Source organism: Solea solea, chromosome 13 (assembly GCF_958295425.1).
Source record: "Solea solea chromosome 13, fSolSol10.1, whole genome shotgun sequence".
Taxonomy (NCBI): Eukaryota; Metazoa; Chordata; class Actinopteri; order Pleuronectiformes; family Soleidae; genus Solea; species Solea solea.
Genome location: NC_081146.1, coordinates 9,480,184 through 9,500,816, shown reverse-complemented (window position 1 = coordinate 9,500,816; position 20,633 = coordinate 9,480,184). Strand labels below are relative to the sequence as shown.

General features: G+C 39.9%; 2 protein-coding genes across 2 annotated transcripts; one reads left to right on the top strand and one right to left on the bottom strand.

The window, feature by feature from the left end:
• Positions 1-1,457: 1,457 nt before the first annotated feature.
• Positions 1,458-9,084, bottom strand: tbrg4 (transforming growth factor beta regulator 4). Its single transcript, XM_058648824.1, has 11 exons — positions 9,004-9,084; positions 6,945-7,442; positions 6,508-6,828; positions 5,897-6,071; positions 4,498-4,655; positions 4,276-4,386; positions 4,035-4,179; positions 3,200-3,439; positions 2,998-3,085; positions 2,793-2,907; positions 1,458-1,914 (listed from the first exon to the last, which is right to left on the bottom strand). Exons 2-11 carry the CDS (start codon positions 7,359-7,361, stop codon positions 1,813-1,815), a joined length of 1,872 nt encoding a protein of 623 aa, XP_058504807.1. The 5' UTR covers positions 7,362-7,442; positions 9,004-9,084; the 3' UTR covers positions 1,458-1,812.
• Positions 9,085-11,359: 2,275 nt separating this feature from the next.
• On the top strand, positions 11,360-20,030 carry LOC131471765 (potassium-transporting ATPase alpha chain 1). Its single transcript, XM_058648498.1, has 24 exons — positions 11,360-11,537; positions 11,979-12,080; positions 12,372-12,431; positions 12,524-12,727; positions 12,928-13,041; positions 13,153-13,287; positions 13,496-13,613; positions 13,868-14,136; positions 14,249-14,327; positions 14,947-15,066; positions 15,212-15,321; positions 15,449-15,583; positions 15,678-15,870; positions 16,219-16,394; positions 16,539-16,675; positions 16,776-16,926; positions 17,238-17,406; positions 17,545-17,699; positions 18,145-18,268; positions 18,511-18,656; positions 18,797-18,930; positions 19,446-19,547; positions 19,638-19,729; positions 19,846-20,030. The coding sequence occupies exons 1-24, from the start codon at positions 11,526-11,528 to the stop codon at positions 19,872-19,874; spliced, it is 3,066 nt and encodes a 1,021-aa protein (XP_058504481.1). The 5' UTR covers positions 11,360-11,525; the 3' UTR covers positions 19,875-20,030.
• The last annotated feature ends 603 nt before the right edge of the window (positions 20,031-20,633 follow it).

The following is a 20,633-nucleotide window of genomic DNA, read 5'->3' as shown; positions in this document are numbered from 1 at the left end:
GCTCTGGTTAGTGCTGCCCTCAACCTTGGAGGACAAATGAAGGTACTGCAAAAACAAGAAGGAGAAAGAAAAATCAAGAGGAGACTGATTCCAGGAAAAAAAATTTTTGAGGGGAATTCTGAAACACAAAGAGCTTAAAAGAGCAGAAGCCAAACTGAAAGTGTATTCTGCTAAATGTACCTTCTAGTTCCTGTTCTGATTGCATCCCAGAGGAACTGAATCACCACTGAGACATTTCCTTGAGGGCCTGTAGAGCATCTGTTCCTGCTCTCCATCTTTACCATATCAGCACCCCTGCTCACTCTGTTTTTCTTTACTTAGATAACAATTGAGATAGCTGGAAATAGAGAGTGATAAAATGGGCGGCAGTACTTAGTCAAATCATCAGCAACTGTAGTTTCCAAGACAACCCCAAACTTCCCAAGAGTGCCAGCTCAGCAGGTTGTTTCCATGTAACTGGAAATGTTCTTCCCCTGCACATTTGTTGACACATTGCTGTTGATAAGCTCACAGCTCATAAACATGTTTGTGATATTATGATTCACATCACTCTGTCACGTCGCAGGTGGCATGTAAGCAGCAGCATTCAGGATAGGAACAAGGTGAATACATTTCATCAACTCTGAATGGTCCATCATTTTTGTTTGTCTGTTTATTCAGCCTGCAATTACGGTTATTATTTTGATTAACAACAATTATTTACTGTTACTATACTTAGCCTGACTGCATATGCTCAAACCATTCAGAGAGGGGAACAGTGCTAATGCCGTTTTTTGTCAATACTCCCATCAGTTGATCCGTTAATCTCTGAAAATAAGCAAGAATAGAACCGGCACCATAGAAATTTTATCAGAGTGACAATTTTTGCCTCGGTTGTTCCCCTATACTTAACGATGCTTGTTCAGTGTAACCAGCGGATTTTGTCTCCTCTGCACAGGCTTGCCGTCAGTCAGTCTTCTTCTTTCTGCCAGTTAGCATCACCAGATGTCAGCCTGCTGTTGCTGCTGCTGCCCATGATGTTGCGTAAGCAGCTTCAGGTTAGGAAAGGGTTCATCTGCCAATCTTTCCTCGTCTGGAAAAGGCTGATGCTCTTTAAAAAAACCATTGGCAAACATGACACTAAATATACAACTTTAAAAACATTTAAAAATATTCAACTTTCCAAAAACAAATGTACTAATTTGCTACATTACTGAAAATGGAATTGTTGCTCATGGCTGATCCAATAAATATTTGCTAAAAAATAGTAGCACACCAATGCAAACACACTAATATGCCAGAGAGCTGTGACCTCGCTGTCAGCTGTGAAATGAAGCGTCCTCAGTCTGAATACCACACCAAATACAATCCAGAGCGCAGTATGTTCCCTTGACAAATAGTGCACATGGATCACACAAACTCCCCAAATCTGAATTCTCTAATGACAATAATACACATACATTTAATAACAACAAAAATAGCAATAAAACAATTTATTTTAGATTATACATCCATAGATACGTTACTCCAATCTATTCACATACAAATTCATCATATGAACCAGGTGTTTGTCCTTGATCATATAATTTCTGCTCAATAATTCAAAGCTGTATTTATTCCCGTCTCTCTGGCTCCAAAACTCTTGCTCATCATCACTATGGAAACAGGGAAAGCCCCTTATGTTGCCAAGGGAACCAAAGTGAGTTTCAGTGTAAGAGAGCTTTTCTGCAGAGCTGCTCTAGTCTGAGTGTGGGTGTTTGTATGTATGTGTGTTCCATGTGGTCCCATTTGATTCAGCTGAACCTGCACAATTTGAACAACAAGTTGCCTTGTTCACTTGGCCATGTCCTCGGCAACCGCCTTCCCCATTTTATCCTTTAGGTATGACAGTTTTTGCCAGTCTGTCTTCAACTCCACCCACTCATAATATGGGACCTGAAATAGAGCAAAAGTCATAAACTTGTTATACATATTTTTAAGGGCTACAGAGCAATTTCTCCCCATGCTGTCATATATTCATTTCATTGTTTAAATTAAGGAATTACTTTTTGGTTGTAATAAATTGTCATATATATCTGTCCAGGTATCTCATCATGAAACACTGGTAGCAACAAGTTGGCTCAGGAGATGTCCTAGATCAGGGTGGCAGCGCTTGAACTGGCCTAGATGAAGCAGAGCTGCAGCTCAAACTCTATTTTTACTGCAGACTGCAGCACGACTCTCCTGAGCTCTATCTAAGTATTAAGTCCATTGTTTGCATGACCTCAGCCAGTCAGATGCAGCAGCAGCAACACTGCTACACTGCCTCTGTTTACTGAAATAACAATCACAGCAAAACACATCAGAAAATGCCTTTTTCATGTGGAATTGGTAAGTGTCTCCTTCACAGCTTTCCAATTTTAGTTTTAGAATTCCTAAAAATACCTCCAAGAAATCCTTTTGTACAAAATATGATAAATTAACAGCCCATGGCCAAGTGGAAAGGGAACTTGGCAACAGGAGGGTTGCAGGTTTGAGTCCCCACCAGGTCGGCGGGGGTACCCCTGAGCACCAAGTTTAATTGCCTTTAATTGAAGCCCAAGTGCTCAATTTTACTCTCTTTCTTAGTTGTTATAGTATATACAGTATATCATTTATGCTGGGGTTTTCTTTTTTTTTTAGTCAAACACAATTTTCTATATTGTAGACAATAATACTTAAAATTACCATAAAAACTAGGACAAATGTAATTTACTATATATCCATGAAATAATTTGATCCTTATTGTTAAAAAAAAGGCCAAAAAAGGTTAAAGCTGTGTATCCTCTCCCTACCTCCACAATGATGTATCCCGCCAACTGAAGATGTCGCTTCTTCATGACAAACCGCCCCAGAAGGTCTTTACTCTTTGAACAAAAGTTGGGAAATTCCAAAGCCAAGAAAGCAATCCTACAATAAAAGAGAGAGGAAAATAACTCTAACAACTAAACAAAGAAACATCAACAATGTAGGCCCACTCGATTTTCCTCCAAGACTCACCGCCTCACTCCAACAGGTAAAGCCTCGTCTCCTCTTGCACTTGACAGATCAACTGGTTTGTTGTCAGAATCCACTGTGAGCTCACCATCTGACAGAAAGGCATGACAGCATTCATTGCTTTCAGAGTCCTGCAGGAACGGGCGGTGTGACTGACAGTGTATGTGACCTGACAGTACAGTTATGAGCTGCTTTGTTTACTTACCAACAGTCCATCCATACACAGTGTTAACCCCAGTGCGGATGGCATTTGTCCTCTCACCAACCAAACTCTGTAGTGTGTCTCTTAGAATCCTCTGCATGGGGGAGATGTTGGCCGGGACTGGTGGGTCAGGCAGGGAGGATCCAGTGTCTGAATCTGAGCAACCTGGATGCTCTAAGTGGAGAGTGGCAGCTATGTGGAAGAGCTTCAGCAGATAGTTCTCTACTCGAACTGCACTGCCCTCTATAGGGAGAAAAAAAGACCAGATAAAGAAAATTAGTGCTGGCAACCCTATGGGAAGAAGACTGTTTCAGTGTTTCAGTGTTTCTGAAATCAGTCCCATTCACAGAGGGCACTTTGTAGCTGTGTTTCAATCCAGGGGCTGGATCGTCCCAACTCAGGAGACAGAAGACATGCGCTGTGAGAAATGAGACAGTCTCGCTCACACAACTCACAGGTTCCCCTTCTTCTTCTCCTAGTAAATTCTGGCAGACTGTACACCAAGAGGTTAAATGCTGCCTCTCCAGTTTGAAAGCTTCCTGCCTCTTGAAGCCTGACTGCTGATTATATAATTAAGCATATATAAATATATCTTAGCTAAGTTTAATTTTCAATATACTGCAGTTGGAAATGTTCTTTTGCTTGTTTGTTTAAATAAAGAGAACAGAAAATACACATACAAATATCCATGTGTGGGGTATACATTATACACATACAGTACTGAACAAAAGGCTTAGACCATCTGGAAAGTTCAGATCAGAGGCTGAAATACTTTCACCAGCATTGGGAGATGAACACATGATATGATATGGTTAACACCCACAGCTGTGTGCCTTACCTGACAGTTTGTTAACATGACTTTCTTGTGTGAGTGGGATGAGGTAGTGGGGCTTGCTCTGCTGTAACACACACAGAGCCCAAACAACATCTGTCTGCAGGAAGGGTTCTAGGCCAGAGAGAGACTCCTCTAGTGCTGAGTGAACCTGGTACACACACACACACACACACATAATGCATTTTAGAGGGGAAGTAGAAACAACCATGTGAAGCCAACAGACAACCTTAAATGTCATTAATACCTTGCTGAAGAACACTTCTTCTTTGCTGGGTTGGAAGTTAAGTCTGGCAAAAGCCATGAGCAAATTACAAAGCTGAAGAATGGTGTACTCCCGACTGTTGGCTGTGTAGTGCTGGTTAAAACAATTCAGAGGTAAAGTTACACAGTGAGCAAAAAGAAAACAAGACAAAATACACTTTTCAAAATCAACTGATTTAGTTAGTGTTAGGTGTGTGTGACTGACCTCAGCAAAAGCCTCAAACAGAGGAATGTTGAGCCATTTGAGGAAAGCCAGTGATTTGGAAAAGCGCATAACATCAGCAGTAATGAGCTCTGGCACTCTGGGCAACAACTCAGAGGCCATTCGCTGAAATACCTGAGTATGATTAAAGTTCAACTTTCCTACAGGGAAGCAAAGACAAAGATGATTGATCAGCATTTTTAGTAAACAGACAAGATACATTAGTGAACAGAATTCAGAGATGTGTATAATTTGCTCCTGATTTATCATTTTTCAGGTTTAAGAAACAAACTAAATGATAAAAATTAAAAATTAAATATGTGAAATAAAACTAAAAAACCAAAGTTGCAGTTTTACCAATTTTATGCACCCAAAAAAGGAACTACCAGCACTATTCGGAAAACTTGAAGATCAACAAGATGACTCCAAGCTGCTCAACCCTGGGGACAGTTTCCGTTGATCTGACTCAAGAATCATTCTAAATCACAGTTCTGCAAGCCTCCAAACATTAATTGCATAATTTATTAAACTGTGTTCAACAAGAAACACTACCCATTAAAATACAACACTTGGATTATTAAATAGTCTCAGTCATATTGCGCCTGGGCATCATCATGTGTCTGAGTATACAAGAGGGTTACTAAATATTTATTTTGTCACCTTTTTGCATCTGTGCAAAGAGTTTCTTTGGAGTGTTTTTCAATCTACATACATGGGTGAAAGTGCTGAGTTTTGCTACTGTACATACTACATTAAACAGGAAGAATGGTGTTGAATTTACATGTAGTACTGTAAACAATATTTTGGGACAAATAAAACCCCTACATCTTCACCAAAACAAAAAAAAAGAGAACTTGTTTCCACTCTATGCATTTGAATATGTAACATGGCCTCATAAAGCAAAAACATACATGCACAACACTTCTGATGCTAGTACTTTGAATATAAAGCATCACTGTTTGTTTAGAGCTCTGTAAGACAGGAATATAATAGCAGTATGTGTCGCTTTAGTGAAAATAATCAGTTTTGAGACAACCGAAGATGGTTTCGAGTGCTGTATTTCATTCTACAAGATATTTGTGGAGTAGTTTGCGTTTAGAGTTTTGTGAAACTGGCCTACAGTTTCTGGAAATGTGCTTAAAAGTGTATGAAAAACTGTAATAAACCCAGAGGTTCTCAACTGTTGCCAATAAAAACACTACCATTTAAAAAAATAACTAGCTCTTTTGACTTAAACCTTAAGGACTTGAGAATTGAGGTGTTATAAACAAACCCAGTTAAAGTGCCTGACAGAGTCATGTCTCTGTCCATGAGCCTGTTCAAAGGGTATGGTTTGCCACAAGTTAAACAGATGTACGCACATATGAAATTTAACAACAGTTATAATAGTGAGTGTCATTACCATAAGCAAAAGCCATGTCCATTATAAGCGGAGTGGTGAACTCGTACGATGGCTTCTGGAGAAGGTGGTAGGATAAAGCTCTGAGTAGTGGGACACTTCTGCGGCTTTGAGTTGCCAAAGAAACACAGACTTTACGGATATCTTGAGCTGAAAAGCCTTCAGCAAGCTCCAAAGCCTGCAGGAGATACAGGTAGAAGTTTATCAATATAGTTTCAGTTTATAGAATAGTTGTATACACACTCTCATAGACTTGCATCAGATTAAACTTTTGAAAAGGCAGTTTGATGTCATGCGTACAAGGGTTAAGGTTATGTTGGCAAGAGAACTTAATTTTCTTACACCTTTCACCAGGTTGCCACTCCAGGCATAAGGATTTATATAACCTCTTACATGCACATTTATGACAATGACATGTTCTATTATATGCTCAAATGTTGTATTACACACATATAGTTTATCATTTAATCACTCTCATTAAAATACTTGTAATTTACTTATTATAAATGAAGTTAAGTTTTTAAAGGCACTGACACTGCTTTCAGAACTCCATGGTCTAATGCATACAGACATTGACTATGTTCAGTAATGCTGGATGTTGCACATTCTGATACCTTGTCTTCTAATCTGTCCATCAATGAAGATGGCATGCGTGGTCCTCTTGCTATCAGTGCACAGACAGTTTTAGCGTCAGCTATTTCAGTCCAGCGCAGTTCTAGTTGTTTTATCGCAGCATTCACGATTACTTCATCTTGCTTTCCCTTCCTGTATGCTCCCCAGTCTGCCAGATAACTCAGCTGCTTGTAGGTGAGCCTGCGCACTCGCCATAGCACCTCTGTCTGGACAGAAGTCAGTGTTGAGTCAGTGGCAGGTATACCCATCATCCAGAGAGCTTGCAAGCAGGACACTAGATTGCTGTTCCACACTGAAGACACCTGGAAGGAAAAACACTCACATAAATTAGTAATTAAACTTATTAGGCAATCACAGGAGCAAAGACAACATGTTAATAACCCTACATCATGACAGGGCTGGTGCATCTCTAATTTACCTGCTGAGATACGGTATCCAACAAATCATGTATCCTCGGATCCACACGGAGATCCTTAAGTTTGCCTTTCGTCTTTAATACCAGTAAAGTCCACTTCATCAGGACATAAGCAGCTTGGTTGCTATTTCCTCTATGCTCTACCCAAGCTAGCAGGATGTCCTCGGGCACTGCCGCCTTTTCCACTAACTCCTCTAGCTTGGTGAATGTGGGTATATTTGTAAAGACGTCATCCTTGGTGAATGTCTTTCCCTCACACATTAACCTCACAGGGATCCTTGGCCAGCCTTGAGCTCTCTGCACCTTTGACGGAGGAGCCACAGCTAAAGGCAGGTGGGCTGCCACAGCAGCAGTGGCTGGAGCATGAGAAGAGGCCCTGCAGACCAGACGGGCATATCGACTCAAGAGGCGACTGGCCATTGTGTGTAAGGGACAAGACAGAGGTAGAAGGGAAGAAAAGGGGGTTTCTCACAATTCAGTAGCCACCATCCCACATTCAACCTAAAAGAAGTGAGTAAAGCATTCATTAGTTTCATTTAAAGTTACTAGGGATGCAATAATGACACAATGATATCAAATTTAACAATATCATATCAATACAAGTGTGCGTGATAGGTTTTTCAGGCAAAAACTGTAGTTTTGTTTCAGTTGCAGTGGAGTTCAGTGGAGACCATCGTCATTCATTACATGCAAACCCATCCTCCTGTGTGCTGAGTACTGCAAAAGACCATGGGTGTGGGCAAGAAAGATCAATACATTAATGTGTGACAGTATTTTACTTCCTCTGTGTCAATAATTAAAAATAAAAATCTGACTTTGACTTAACTAATACTAATTTGACTTTGTGTTTGCAATTAAATGAATGCCTGACCTACAAGGTTGAAAACCGAAATCAATGGATGTTCATGTGTCAACAGTATATTGTTCAATAGATTCACTGGCCAGTATCATAGGTACACCTCTTTAACTGCATCTTCACAAATATCTAATCTGTAAAGCATATGATCAGTGTACTGGGACACGGTTAAGACAACCTGCTGAAATTCAACCAGAGCATCAGAATGGGGAAAAGGGACATTTAAGTGACTTCAGACCTGACATAGTTGTTTGTGTCTGATCTTCTGGGATTTCTATGCAGAACCATCTCAAGGGATTACAGAGAATGGAAAAAAGATGAGAGAATTGATTGTCAGCTCTCTGGGTGAAAATGCCTTGTTGATGCCAGAAGTCAGAGATGATAGGAAGCTAACAATAAATTGTTACAACCCAGGTATGCAGAAGACCATCTCTGATCTCGCAACATGTCAAATATTGTGCTACAGTAGCAGAAGATATAGCCTGCACATCTCTGTGTCTGGTTCTGCAAGACACTTGCAGTAACCTCTCCACGACTGCCAAGTGCTTGCTCATTATGTGAACTGTTGCTCTACAAAGTGCCAAAGTGTATGTTATGAATTGGCACTGTACAAATAACTTGATTGATTTGAACACCACACCAGATGCTGTTCCTGTCACTTTATTAATAAAGTGGCTGGTTAGTGTAAATTGATCCCCAAAGTCTATATTTATCATTATATATCAGGTGACATATTGAGGCTAGTTTAAGGTTGTCATAGTTGTGTGGTCCAAACCAGTCATTTCTCCGAGCTACACAGTGACAATAATATAAACGTTCAAAACAGCTAAACACAGAGCAGTGGCTGCATTAACTTCCACGTGAATTATAGCTCTGTTGCTGTGAGGCAGGGGTCGGCGGCCACAGACTGAATGTGTGACGTTAACTGTGAAGCTTCGCAGTCATTCTGGTCACAGTCATATAGAGTAGTTAGCTGTAGGTAACTGCACTGGCTTGTGTTAAACTGAAGACGTTGCACCGACTTATTCAAGAGGCTTCTCCAGTTGTGTATCATTACATCCTGACCTTGTCGCGTCAAGGAAGAGGGAAAAGAGAACCGCAAAACAGCGACAGCGCGCCAGTAAGTCTCCACTGACCACACTGAGCATTATGTCGACAACAGCATAATAAAGACTGAAGTTATTTTCACATTAAAACCACGCTTACCTGAGGAAAAAGACAACTTTGGCGAGGACTGCCGTTCACATGGACAGGTATGTCAGAAACAGTCGCACAGAAATGACGTAGTAGGAACGATGTCACGTGATCGGCGGATACAGCTATAATTGGCTGGACTGCTTTGCTTTCAACACAGATGATTGAATACGATGATTCAACGTATCCGTCACACACGGATTAATATTAAATATATATCCCTAATATAAATGTTAAATGTACCTTCTGCAACAATTTGTCAGGAACATTAGAACATCTGTTTTTTTCATTGTGAGTATGTGACACTTTAGAAAAATATCACATTCAAAAAATGTACCTACATATAACTGATATCAAAAATCCCACTTTGTCCAGCAGTGAACAATATATAATTAACTTGCTTATTATTTTGGCAAAATTTTATATAGATAAAGCAAACATGATTCAAAGACATTGCCCACATACAGTATATAACACTGGACACCTCGTCACAATCTCCTATTGAAAAAGCTAACCTAACAAAAACTAATTCAGACTATTCATTTATTACAATTTTACAACTTTATAACTGAATAAAAACCCCATGTGAGACTCCTTTTTATATGTTTGTTTTATGTTGTTTGATACCACTCTGTCTGTCCTTTTGTAATGACCAACAAAGCTTTATAATAAAAAAAACCACAGATTAATATGGGAAGGTAATATAAAAATGGTATATTTAAAACATTATAGCCCTCTCACTCTCAGCCCCTTTATCTGTTGAAATACCTTTTAAGGGCTTGTGCAAACAGTAGCATAGAAAATTCCAGTTCCCAAAAAGTGATTTGAGCTTCTACCTTGTATCTGAGGGGATATTGTGTACAGTATATACTGTGACACCTGGCTGGTGTCTCCCCTCTCAACCTTCACCTAATAACATGTCATTAGAGCAGATAAAACCAGGCCGATAACATTACTTTGCTTAAACTGTCAGCAGTATACATCTGTACAACACACTATTGACTTTAAAACAGAACTTATCATGCTGAGCTGTTATTTACCCAGCATGCAACATGCTCTGTGCAGGAACAGTTAAGAGACAGGGTGACCTTGCATCGCTTCATTATTTCTCCTCTTACATTGTATTATACAATTCATTAGAATCATGTATTTTTACAATACTCTGTACAGTTTGAAGTGATGACACATTCCTTTGCCATTATCAAAAATATCAAAAAACCATAAACAAACTGCACTCACATACAAAGCAACCAGCAACAATATAATATCCAGAGTTCAGCAAGCATTATTAAAAACCCATATCTTAATCATAATTATTCAACTAATCACCCTTAAACTATCTCTCATAATCACTATTGTGTTTTCACGAGTGGCCAAAGGACTATTTGCATGTTACAGGGCATAGTCTGATTATGACTTGTATCTACACTCCAATAGGAGGTTATAATACATTAGATGTAAATACAGTATGTTGACATCATAAAATTCTGTATGCTTGGCAGACTATTGTCTTAATCGGGTTCTATCGCTTTATCCTGGTGCCAATCCCCAGCTGACATAGGGCGAAAGGCATGGGTTCACCCTGGACAGGTCACCAGTCCATCACAGGGCCACATGGAGACAAACAACCAGTCACACTTTCACACACACAGGGTCAATTAAGAGTGTCCACACACGGAGAGAACATGCAGACTCCATGCAGACTGGATCGTGAACCCGGCTGCTAACCATGACAAACAACCATGTGGCCCGTTAATCAGGTTAATGCTTGTCAGTGGCTTTCTGATCTAATGCTGTGGATGATGCTCTCTGGTTATGAGTGCATTTGATCAACTACTCATTGATATATGACAGGACTAAAGACGGCTAATATTCCCTGGACAAGTAAAACCACCTTTTTCTCATTATGCTGGCCAGACAATTTATACAATGACTTGATGGCATATACAGAACAGGCTGTAGTTGTGCAGATTGTGGTGTCATTTCCTGCAGTGCAATATCAGGCAGATTTGTAAGAATGACATTGGTCTGTTTTAACCTTCATTGCTCCTTTCTCCAATCACTTTATCAGGAGAAGAAATGATAAGAGATACCACAGAAACTTCACTGAGTTTGTGATATGAGTGGGCTTTTTTTTTTCTTTTTTAAATATGTATGTGTGTGTGTGTGTTGTGTAACCTGTCCAGAGGTGACATTGTTGCTCCTTGAGGGAACATTCTAGATTTGTAGATGGTCATATTTGATCTGCATGTTAAAATTGTGTGTTTGTGCGCATGTGTGCATAAAAAAGGGGAGTTTCGGTTATAAAAGGCTTTTTCAGAAAATGTTTCTAACAGTTGTGCATGTGTATGCAGTTTATGTGTGTGTGTGTTTGTGTGTGTGTGTGTGTGTATGTGTGAGAGAGAGAGGGAGAAACTGAGTGTATGTTTGGAACCGGACAATAACTCACAGCCAAGATTTCAGGGGCAAAGAAAAAACGAGTTGCCTGGAGCTCCATTGATTTGGGAGAGCAGTCTCCTGTCAAGCCAGCAACCATGAATAAAAAGGTAGGCGACTCAGCAGATTAGACCATGACTATTCCCCCTGTTAAATAATGGTTGTGGGGGACAGAAGCCAAGTTGTATAATCATGTAACAAACAAGTGAGCAAACTTTTTATTTATTTGATGTAATCTTGCAAAACACAAGCCTAGATCAGACAAACACAGGAAGTTATTACACTTTTCTGTGATTGACATATATTCTTTATCTGACAATTTTACCTTATATTGTATAGAGTTAGGTCAGTTGATTATGTGAATTCCTGTTAACACTAATCTCTCTCTTTGTAATTCATTACTACTAAGGTATAAGTTTTTTTTGTAAGATGTAAGGTATTCAATATACATTATATAATGTCAGGATTTCTTTAGGGCAATTTACTGAGCTGTTTGATTTATTATACTGTATATGTTCAAAAATGTTTTCTTCATTTCTGCCTGCATTAAGGACACTTACAATATGTTCGAGATGGATGGAGAGATGGACAAGAAGAAGAAAAAGATCAAGAAAAAGGAGAAACTGGAGGGCATGAAGAAGGAAATGGACATAGTGAGTAATGTCTGTTACCTGGCAATATAAAAAGAAGAGTGGGAGTTATGGCAGCGGAGGTTTTGTGGACTGTGCCATAATTTAATCCTTTAAATTCATGGATCGATACTGAATTCTGCTCTGTATAGACAAAGCAGTGATTTACAGGTAGTGCTCAACTTCAGCACATGAGAAAAAGTAATGAACTCAGCTCCTGTGAAAATATGAGTTAATGTATAAAACGCTCTGAATAAATCACATTTATGAATCACTGATGTCCTCTGTTCCTCCGTCTGTCTCCGTCGCCTGCAGGACGATCATGAGATCACGATTGATGAGCTGGAGATGAGATATAACACAAGTGTTAGTAAGGTAATGTAATAACTTCCTTTCTGCATGGCTTTCCCACTTGTTTTTCTCAAAAAAACATTTTTTAAACTTGTTTTTGTGTTCTCCATCCACAGGGCATGACCTCCATCTTCGCCCAGCAGGTCCTGGAGAGGGATGGACCTAATGAGCTGAAGCCTCCTAAAGGTACCCCAGAATATGTGAAGTTTGCCAGGCAACTGGCTGGAGGGCTGCAGTGTCTGATGTGGGTCGCAGCTGTCATCTGCTTCATCGCCTTTGGAATTGAAATGGGGAGAGGGAACCTCACCAGCTTTGACAACGTGAGTAGTACTGCCACTCTGAGTGTGTCTCACTTTTAATGCACTGTAGGAAAAAAAAAAGAGTGGATTTAGCTACTTGTTATGTAGATTGCTATGAGCAGGACAAATGAGGGAGAGAAGAAAGATGAACAGAGGAAAAGGAGGAGTTCAGTATGAATCAGTCATTTCTTTTCATGGTCACATTTTTATTCTAATTCCAGTTATACTTGGCCATCACCCTGATTGCTGTCGTTGTGGTAACTGGATGCTTTGGTTACTACCAAGAGTTCAAAAGTACTAACATCATTGCCAGCTTCAAGAATCTGGTGCCACAGGTGTGTTGCACAGTAATTAAAAAATGCATTTATATCTCTTTTTATATATATATCATTTTGGATCTGTTCTCTCTGTTTCTCTCATGTTTTATTATTTGTGTCCTTTCTTAGCAAGCCGTTGTGATCCGTGATGGCAAGAAAAACCAGATCAATGCCAATCAGCTAGTGGTGGGGGATTTGGTGGAGGTCAAAGGCGGAGACAGAGTCCCTGCTGATATTCGCATCATCACTGCTCAGGCCTGTAAGGTAAAAATAAGACCGATTTTAAAAATACTTGTTTTTGTTTAACATTCAAAGTCATTGTTTTACATGCAAATACTGAGTCCTCAGAAAGCTGTAGTGACTTTGGTGCCATATGGATTGGACTGTTTCCTTCCAATCCTTTAGCACATGGACATAAAAAAAAACACTGTTTACTATAAATAACTGTAATTGTGTGTGTGTGTGTGTGCAGGTAGACAACTCATCCTTGACAGGTGAGTCTGAACCCCAAACCAGGAGTCCAGAATGCACTCATGAGAATCCACTGGAGACCAGAAACATTGCTTTCTTCTCTACCACTTGTCTGGAAGGTACAGTCCATCCTGCACAATCAGCCATAACATTAAAAAAAAGTATTTAAAGATTCCTTTATTGTCGTTTTTCATGTATGTACTTCCATACGTAAGAAAACATGTTTTATTTCCCCTAAAACACAGGAAAGAAAAGAGCAAAGTATTACTAAATAGCAGTCAATTAAAGTTTTTTTAATGAAAGTTGAATTGTTCATTTATTTTTAAAACTCTTCACCTATAGCCCTTGACAGGATTTACTTTATACTCTTCAGGTGTAGCCACTGGTGTGATCATTAACACGGGTGATCGCACCATCATTGGTCGCATTGCGAGCTTGGCGAGTGGCGTTGGCAATGAGAAGACACCCATCGCCATAGAGATCGAGCATTTTGTGGACATCATTGCTGGTCTTGCAATCTTTTTTGGCTTTACCTTCTTTGTGGTTGCCATGTTTATCGGCTATGCCTTCCTTGAAGCCACGATCTTCTTCATGGCCATTGTGGTGGCTTATGTGCCAGAGGGGCTGCTCGCTACAGTTACTGTGAGTGACTGAATTAATGAGGAATTCCACTCAGTGTCTATGGTTTATGTATGAATGTTTACTTTATTTATCCTGTATGTACAATAAAGTCTATGTCTCTCTTTGGGGACAGGTGTGTCTCTCTCTGACTGCGAAACGACTTGCCAGGAAGAACTGTGTTGTGAAAAACCTGGAGGCTGTGGAGACATTAGGTTAGACCTTTGTATGATGTGGTAAAATCATATAGGGCTTGTGTGTGTTTAAGTGTGATCCTGATTCAAAGTTAACAATGACATTGCAGTGTATCCCCACAAGGTGCTGCTGTTACCAGGAACCAGCCACAAATGCTCACCATCCCTGAAAACAGACTTGGGGCTTGCCTAATAAAATCTTCGCCCACTTAAGTCTACATATTTGCTGCTTTTCCTCACCATTGAACGGCTTATTCTGACCTGTCATTTATCCACTGCGCTATTTTGAGACTTCAGTTTGACTTTTGTTACCTCCGGTTTGAAATCCTTTGTTCAGATTCATATAAATGACACAAACAAATGCAGATTTTCTGTATGGACTATGTTGCAGGAGATTGAGCAGCAACAAACTTAAGTTTCCGGTCAGAGATCTGTCTAACTCTGAGACTCGACCAAGATATCATAGACATAACCAGGCATAGAGTGGCTTGAATTAGTTTTTCCAGTTGTCCTCACTGGCAGGCATGTCTTCAGCGAGTGTGAGCGTCTGTGTCCCAGGCTGGCTCTCAGTTTCAGAACCTTGTAAATTCGGAATTATCACGTTATAAAACCTTGTAACCTCGAACCTGTGCATGTTAAGGGTCCACTTCAGTGATCTGCTCTGATAAGACCGGTACCCTGACCCAGAACAGAATGACTGTAGCTCACCTTTGGTTCGACAACCACATCCACGCTGCTGATACCACTGAAGATCAGTCAGGTAAACACGGAGATGAAAGTCTATTTTTGTGCAAAGCATTTTCTTTTTTAAATAGATCAGTACTGTTCCTGTATAGAAAAATCTATGTGGGTTGCTTTTTTAAAGATGAATTAATGTGACTATACTGTGATTGTGTGGTTTTCAGGCCAAAGTTTTGACCAGTCATCAGAGACATGGCGTTCACTGGCGAGAGTGGCTTCTCTGTGTAACAGAGCAACATTCAGACCTGATCAAGAAGGAATACCCATTCCTAAGGTACAAAGTTATTGTGAGATGTTTGTAGTTGATATCGTTCAGACAGATATTACATCCTTTGATATTATAGTTATGACCGAATTGTTTTCAAATAGATAAAAGCATTTGTTCTTACTGTCTGACACAGAGGCTTGTCGTGGGAGATGCTTCAGAGACGGCTCTGCTGAAGTTCACTGAGCTCACTGTCGGGAACATCATGGATTACCGTAATCGCTTCAAGAAAGTGGTGGAAGTGCCCTTTAACTCCACCAACAAGTTCCAAGTGAGTGCAGAAATCTGGGCTGTATCTGTAGAACTTACCTAATACTGTTTGTACTCCAGTATCATCACAGTTTCATCCTTCTCTCGCTCTTCAGCTGTCTATTCATGAACTGGAGGATCCACTGGACCTACGCTACCTGTTGGTGATGAAGGGAGCACCTGAACGCATCTTAGAGCGTTGTTCCACCATTTTGATGAAAGGCCAGGAGCTGCCTATGGATGAGCAATGGAAAGAAGCTTTTCAGACTGCATACATGGACCTGGGAGGACTGGGCGAGAGAGTGCTGGGTGAGAAAGTTCTTTTGGTAACACTAAAGGCCTGGACATACTCCACAGCAACAGAGAAGTGTGTTCTCTCCATCGTTTGGGAGTTCTTGCAGCTTGCAGCAATCATTATCGATATCTAATGATATCTTGTGAGAGAAACATTTCACACATTTAAAACATTCACTTATGTCCGGGAGTGTTTCCACATGGATAAACATGTTTGTTGTTTGAGATATTTGGTCAAACCTAAAGCAAAGGCTTTTTTTGTTTTTGATGAATTACCTTTGTAGCTAATAATAAACCTATAATGTAGAATATGAATTTGCTAATATTTGCTATTTTCATCTACGTCTTGCCTTTTCCTCCCAGGTTTCTGTCATCTCTACCTTAACGAGAGAGAGTTTCCCCGTGGATATCGCTTTGATCCTGATGAGATGAATTTCACCACATCAGGACTGTGTTTTGCTGGTCTCATCTCAATGATTGACCCTCCAAGAGCCACTGTCCCTGATGCAGTAATGAAGTGTCGAACTGCTGGAATCAGGGTGTGTACCACGTACACATAATAACCAGTTTTGATTTGTGGTTTTGTGGTCAATGGCAAGAGACTGCACTTTGTGGATGTTCCTGTGCTTCATTTCTCTTGTTCCTGTTTCTTTTCTTTTTTTATATATATCTGTAAACCTCAGGTCATCATGGTGACTGGAGACCATCCAATTACAGCCAGAGCAATAGCAGCTAACGTTGGGATCATCACAGAAGGCAGTGAAACAGTGGAAGATATTGCCCTGAGGAAGCGCATACCGGTCGAACAAGTCAACAAGAGGTGTTCCATCACGATCACTGACAAACACCAACAGAACTCCACATCATCATCATATTATAAAGACTTGACCTGCCTGTTTAATGTATGTAACTGTGTGCAGGGACGCCCGTGCTTGTGTGATCAGTGGTGGTCAGCTGAAAGACATGAGCAGCGAAGAGTTGGATGAGGCTCTACGGAACCATCCGGAGATGGTGTTTGCGAGAACGTCGCCCCAGCAGAAACTGATTATTGTGGAGAGCTGTCAGCGTCTGGTAAATAGACACAGAGCACATGAATTTATGTTGCTGAGCAAGACGCTGCTCGGCTGCGTGGACACATTTTGACTGATAATTCAATTCAATTCAATTCAAACATTTTGGCTGGTCCTCATAAATGTGAAGAGCTTTTTGAGGGTTAAGAATTGGTTTCAGGGATAGGGTTAGTGTAGTTGGAGTTGCAGTGTGTTGGTAATTACTCAGGGGGCGATAGAGCTTTCACACTGGTGCTTGAAATGAAGATACCCATCCACATCAAACTACATTTTCAGGCTTGTGAGAGACATGTCATCCTCCATTTCTCCCAGGGTTCCATTGTCGCTGTAACAGGTGATGGTGTGAATGACTCACCAGCTCTTAAGAAGGCTGACATTGGCATTGCCATGGGAATCGCTGGGTCAGATGCTGCAAAGAACGCCGCAGATATGATCCTGTTGGATGACAACTTTGCTTCCATTGTCACTGGAGTGGAGCAAGGTGAGGCTCAGTAAAACACATGAATAATGCAATAATGTCTCAAAGTAAAGGTTAGTCCAGTCTTTATTCATGACAGTAGATTAGAGAGAATCAGGATTCAGATTTGCTCACTGAACACTGTGTGAACTTTGTGTGCAGGTCGTCTTATCTTTGACAACCTGAAGAAGTCGATTGCCTACACACTCACCAAAAACATTCCTGAGCTGACTCCTTATCTGATCTACATCACCGTCAGTGTGCCTCTGCCTCTGGGCTGCATCACTATTCTCTTCATTGAACTGGCCACTGACATTGTGAGTAAGCTCTTATTTACAGGTGCCATTTATCATTGCAATAGATGAGGACTGTGTCTAATAGTGGTGGGGAAAGAAATATATATAAACTATCTTAATAATTGTGTTCTTCCTCAGGATTGGGATATTTTTCCAAGCCTATTCAGTTTAGGTGAATGTCAAACTGACTGCAGTGTGCATTGATTTTGAAAATATGACTCATGAATTACTGTCTCAAGAAATGTGTCTTTTCAATTGTTGGTACGATCTTATGACACCATTTGTGAAATGAAAATAAAACTGAGCCGCAAGACAAATTTAATCAATTGTGACAAAAGATTATTGTCTGAGCTCGAGTTTCTAGTATCTACTTGCATTTTATCTCTGACAAATGAATTTTATCCTTTTCCAGCAGGGGATTTAGTCTCAGTGATATATGTGGTATCATTTTTGGTTTCTCCTGTAGTTCCCGTCTGTCTCTCTGGCTTACGAGAAAGCAGAGAGTGACATCATGCATCTGAAGCCCAGGAACCCTCGTCGTGATCGCCTGGTTAATGAAGCCCTGGCTGCATATTCATACTTCCAGATAGGTGAGAGAGTGAGAGTGTGCGTGTGTTTGCTCTATAGTCAACAAAACATGAATTAATTTACGAGTTCATTAAAAGACAACTAACAGACATTGGTAGATGCACGTTTTTCATTGTTATAACTTGTACAATAAAAAAGATAAAACTTCTGCCTCATATAATCTCAAAATAATGCCACACAGCCACTGAGCTCGATTTATATCATTTGAAAGTGCGATTGACCCATTTTTCTTTATTTATTTTAGGAGCCATCGAGTCTTTTGCAGGTTTTACAGATTATTTCACAGCAATGGCCCAGGAGGGCTGGTTCCCACTCATGTGTGTCGGCCTACGTTCTCAGTGGGAGGATGTTCACCTTCAGGACTTGCAGGACAGCTATGGACAAGAATGGGTGAGTGTAGTCTTGGCGATCCTACCTCATTTAAAACTGCAGACACAAAACATGTTGACATTTTTGTCACTCATTATTCTAATTTGCTTTATCAGCATGACCAACTAACTCCTCCCTTATGTCCTCTCCCCTGCTAACAGACATTCAGTCAGAGGTTGTACCAGGAATATACATGCTACACCGTGTTTTTTGTCAGTATCGAGATTTGTCAGATCTTTGATGTGATTATCAGGAAAACCCGACGTCTGTCCGTGTTTCAGCAAGGTTTCTTCAGGTCAGTACAGACCCGTTGCAAGCATGGTGCATGGGGTCATTTCTTAAACCTGAGGTTAAAGCATTAACATGTGCAGGGTTTCGTTCTGTGTCTGTATTGTTTAAACATTTGGTTGCATGTGAGGAACACTATTATGCTGTACTCCAACTTGTTTGTTCACACATTATTCCAAGATGTTTAACCCTGTTGTTAGCATTATATTTACATAATTAAAATAATAAATGATGTTAAAATATAATTCATATTTCAAGTTAAGTAAATTAAGTTTCAGGTTCTTAAGCTCTAAACCAAATAAATACCTCATTAAAAACAATGTACATGCAAGAATCATTTTGATTTTACGTATGAATCTCAAAATAGTCTCATGTTTTCACTTTCATGTAGAGACATCTTGTCCATTTTGTGCTTTTGACAGTCCATGTTATTTGGAAACCTGAACTAATCTGTATTTAAGGTTGTAAAAAAGGTTGTAGCTGGGTGTCTGTTTGGTTGTTTATGTCTTTATTTATGTGCAGGAACCGTGTCCTGGTTACGGCCATAGTCTTCCAGCTCTGCCTTGGTAATCTGCTGTGTTACTGTCCTGGAATGCCCAATATCTTTAATTTCATGCCCATCAGGTAAAGGACCACACAGCCTCATTCACACAGTCACCATCTCAAATCTCAGACTGGATTAGAAGGATATACTGGTCTGTGTTTTTGCTTTAGGGTCCAGTGGTGGTTTGTTCCTCTTCCGTATGGTATTTTAATCTTCGTCTACGATGAGATCAGGAAACTGGGAGTCAGAAGATATCCAGGAAGTAAGCTAAACTTTATTAACCCTCACTGATTCCACCAATTCCATCGAGTCAACACTCCACTGTGCATCCATCCAGTATTATGGTATTGTAGTAATCTATGACTTGTTCTCTTTCAGGTTGGTGGGATCAGGAGTTATACTACTGAGATCAGAGAAGCTCTTTCCGTCAACATGCATGAGAACATCACTCCATTCACTATTCATCCATATTAATTTGTGATCTATGTGTTTACAGATTATCCTGGCATTTGATATCAAAACATTAATTGTCATTGTTAAATGTGTTCCATCTCTTTGAATGTGGCTGCATTGTATTTTTACTAATAAAGAACTTTCCGACTGATGATGACCCAAGATTAGAAACAAATTCTACATGTCATGTGTTTTCATTTGTTTGTCAAAGGTTGTCCACTTTAAAGTTGTCAGTTAATTCAATTATCTGCTGAACTTGTGATTCACTCCAGACAATGCTTTTATCAATTCTTATGGTAAAAGCTGGAAAAGCAGGATATGTTAATTGATATACAAGGACTCATAAAAGCCCCACATGTCTAAGAATATAGTGCACACAAAGATTTTACTTATAGCAAAAATAAATCCTTAGCATTGCTTCAAGAATCACAAGAAGTTTGCCTCAAATAGTTGCAGCACTATTACTGTACTAGTAAATCAATCACTCACCTGGAATTGAATGTTTTCATCTGAACCTCATTTTTAAAATATACCTCATAAAAGCAGCAGCTGGGCTCATACTGTGAAGTGTTGAGAAGATGCTGATCATCAGTCTGAATGTAACAAACATGGGCTCATAAACACACAGTATGTGATAATACCTGATAATGTTTGTTTAATCATTTAATTTATTATCAGTACTAGACAATAAAACATGACAATTACACTGTGGC

What these genes read in the sequence shown, in the direction of transcription:
- LOC131471765 (XM_058648498.1), top strand. An exon ending in TGAAGAAGGAAATGGACATA is followed by an intron (nt 12,081 to 12,371) that starts GTGAGTAATGTC and finishes CGTCGCCTGCAG; the next exon opens with GACGATCATGAGATCACGAT. An exon ending in TACCACTGAAGATCAGTCAG is followed by an intron (nt 15,067 to 15,211) that starts GTAAACACGGAG and finishes TGTGGTTTTCAG; the next exon opens with GCCAAAGTTTTGACCAGTCA.
- tbrg4 (XM_058648824.1), bottom strand. Translation starts at nt 7,361, where the DNA reads ATGGCCAGTCGCCTCTTGAGTCGATATGCCCGTCTGGTCTGCAGGGCC. An exon ending in AAGAAGTGTTCTTCAGCAAG is followed by an intron (nt 4,180 to 4,275) that starts GTATTAATGACA and finishes TGTGTGTACCAG; the next exon opens with GTTCACTCAGCACTAGAGGA. An exon ending in TGTGTATGGATGGACTGTTG is followed by an intron (nt 3,086 to 3,199) that starts GTAAGTAAACAA and finishes CCTTTCTGTCAG; the next exon opens with ATGGTGAGCTCACAGTGGAT.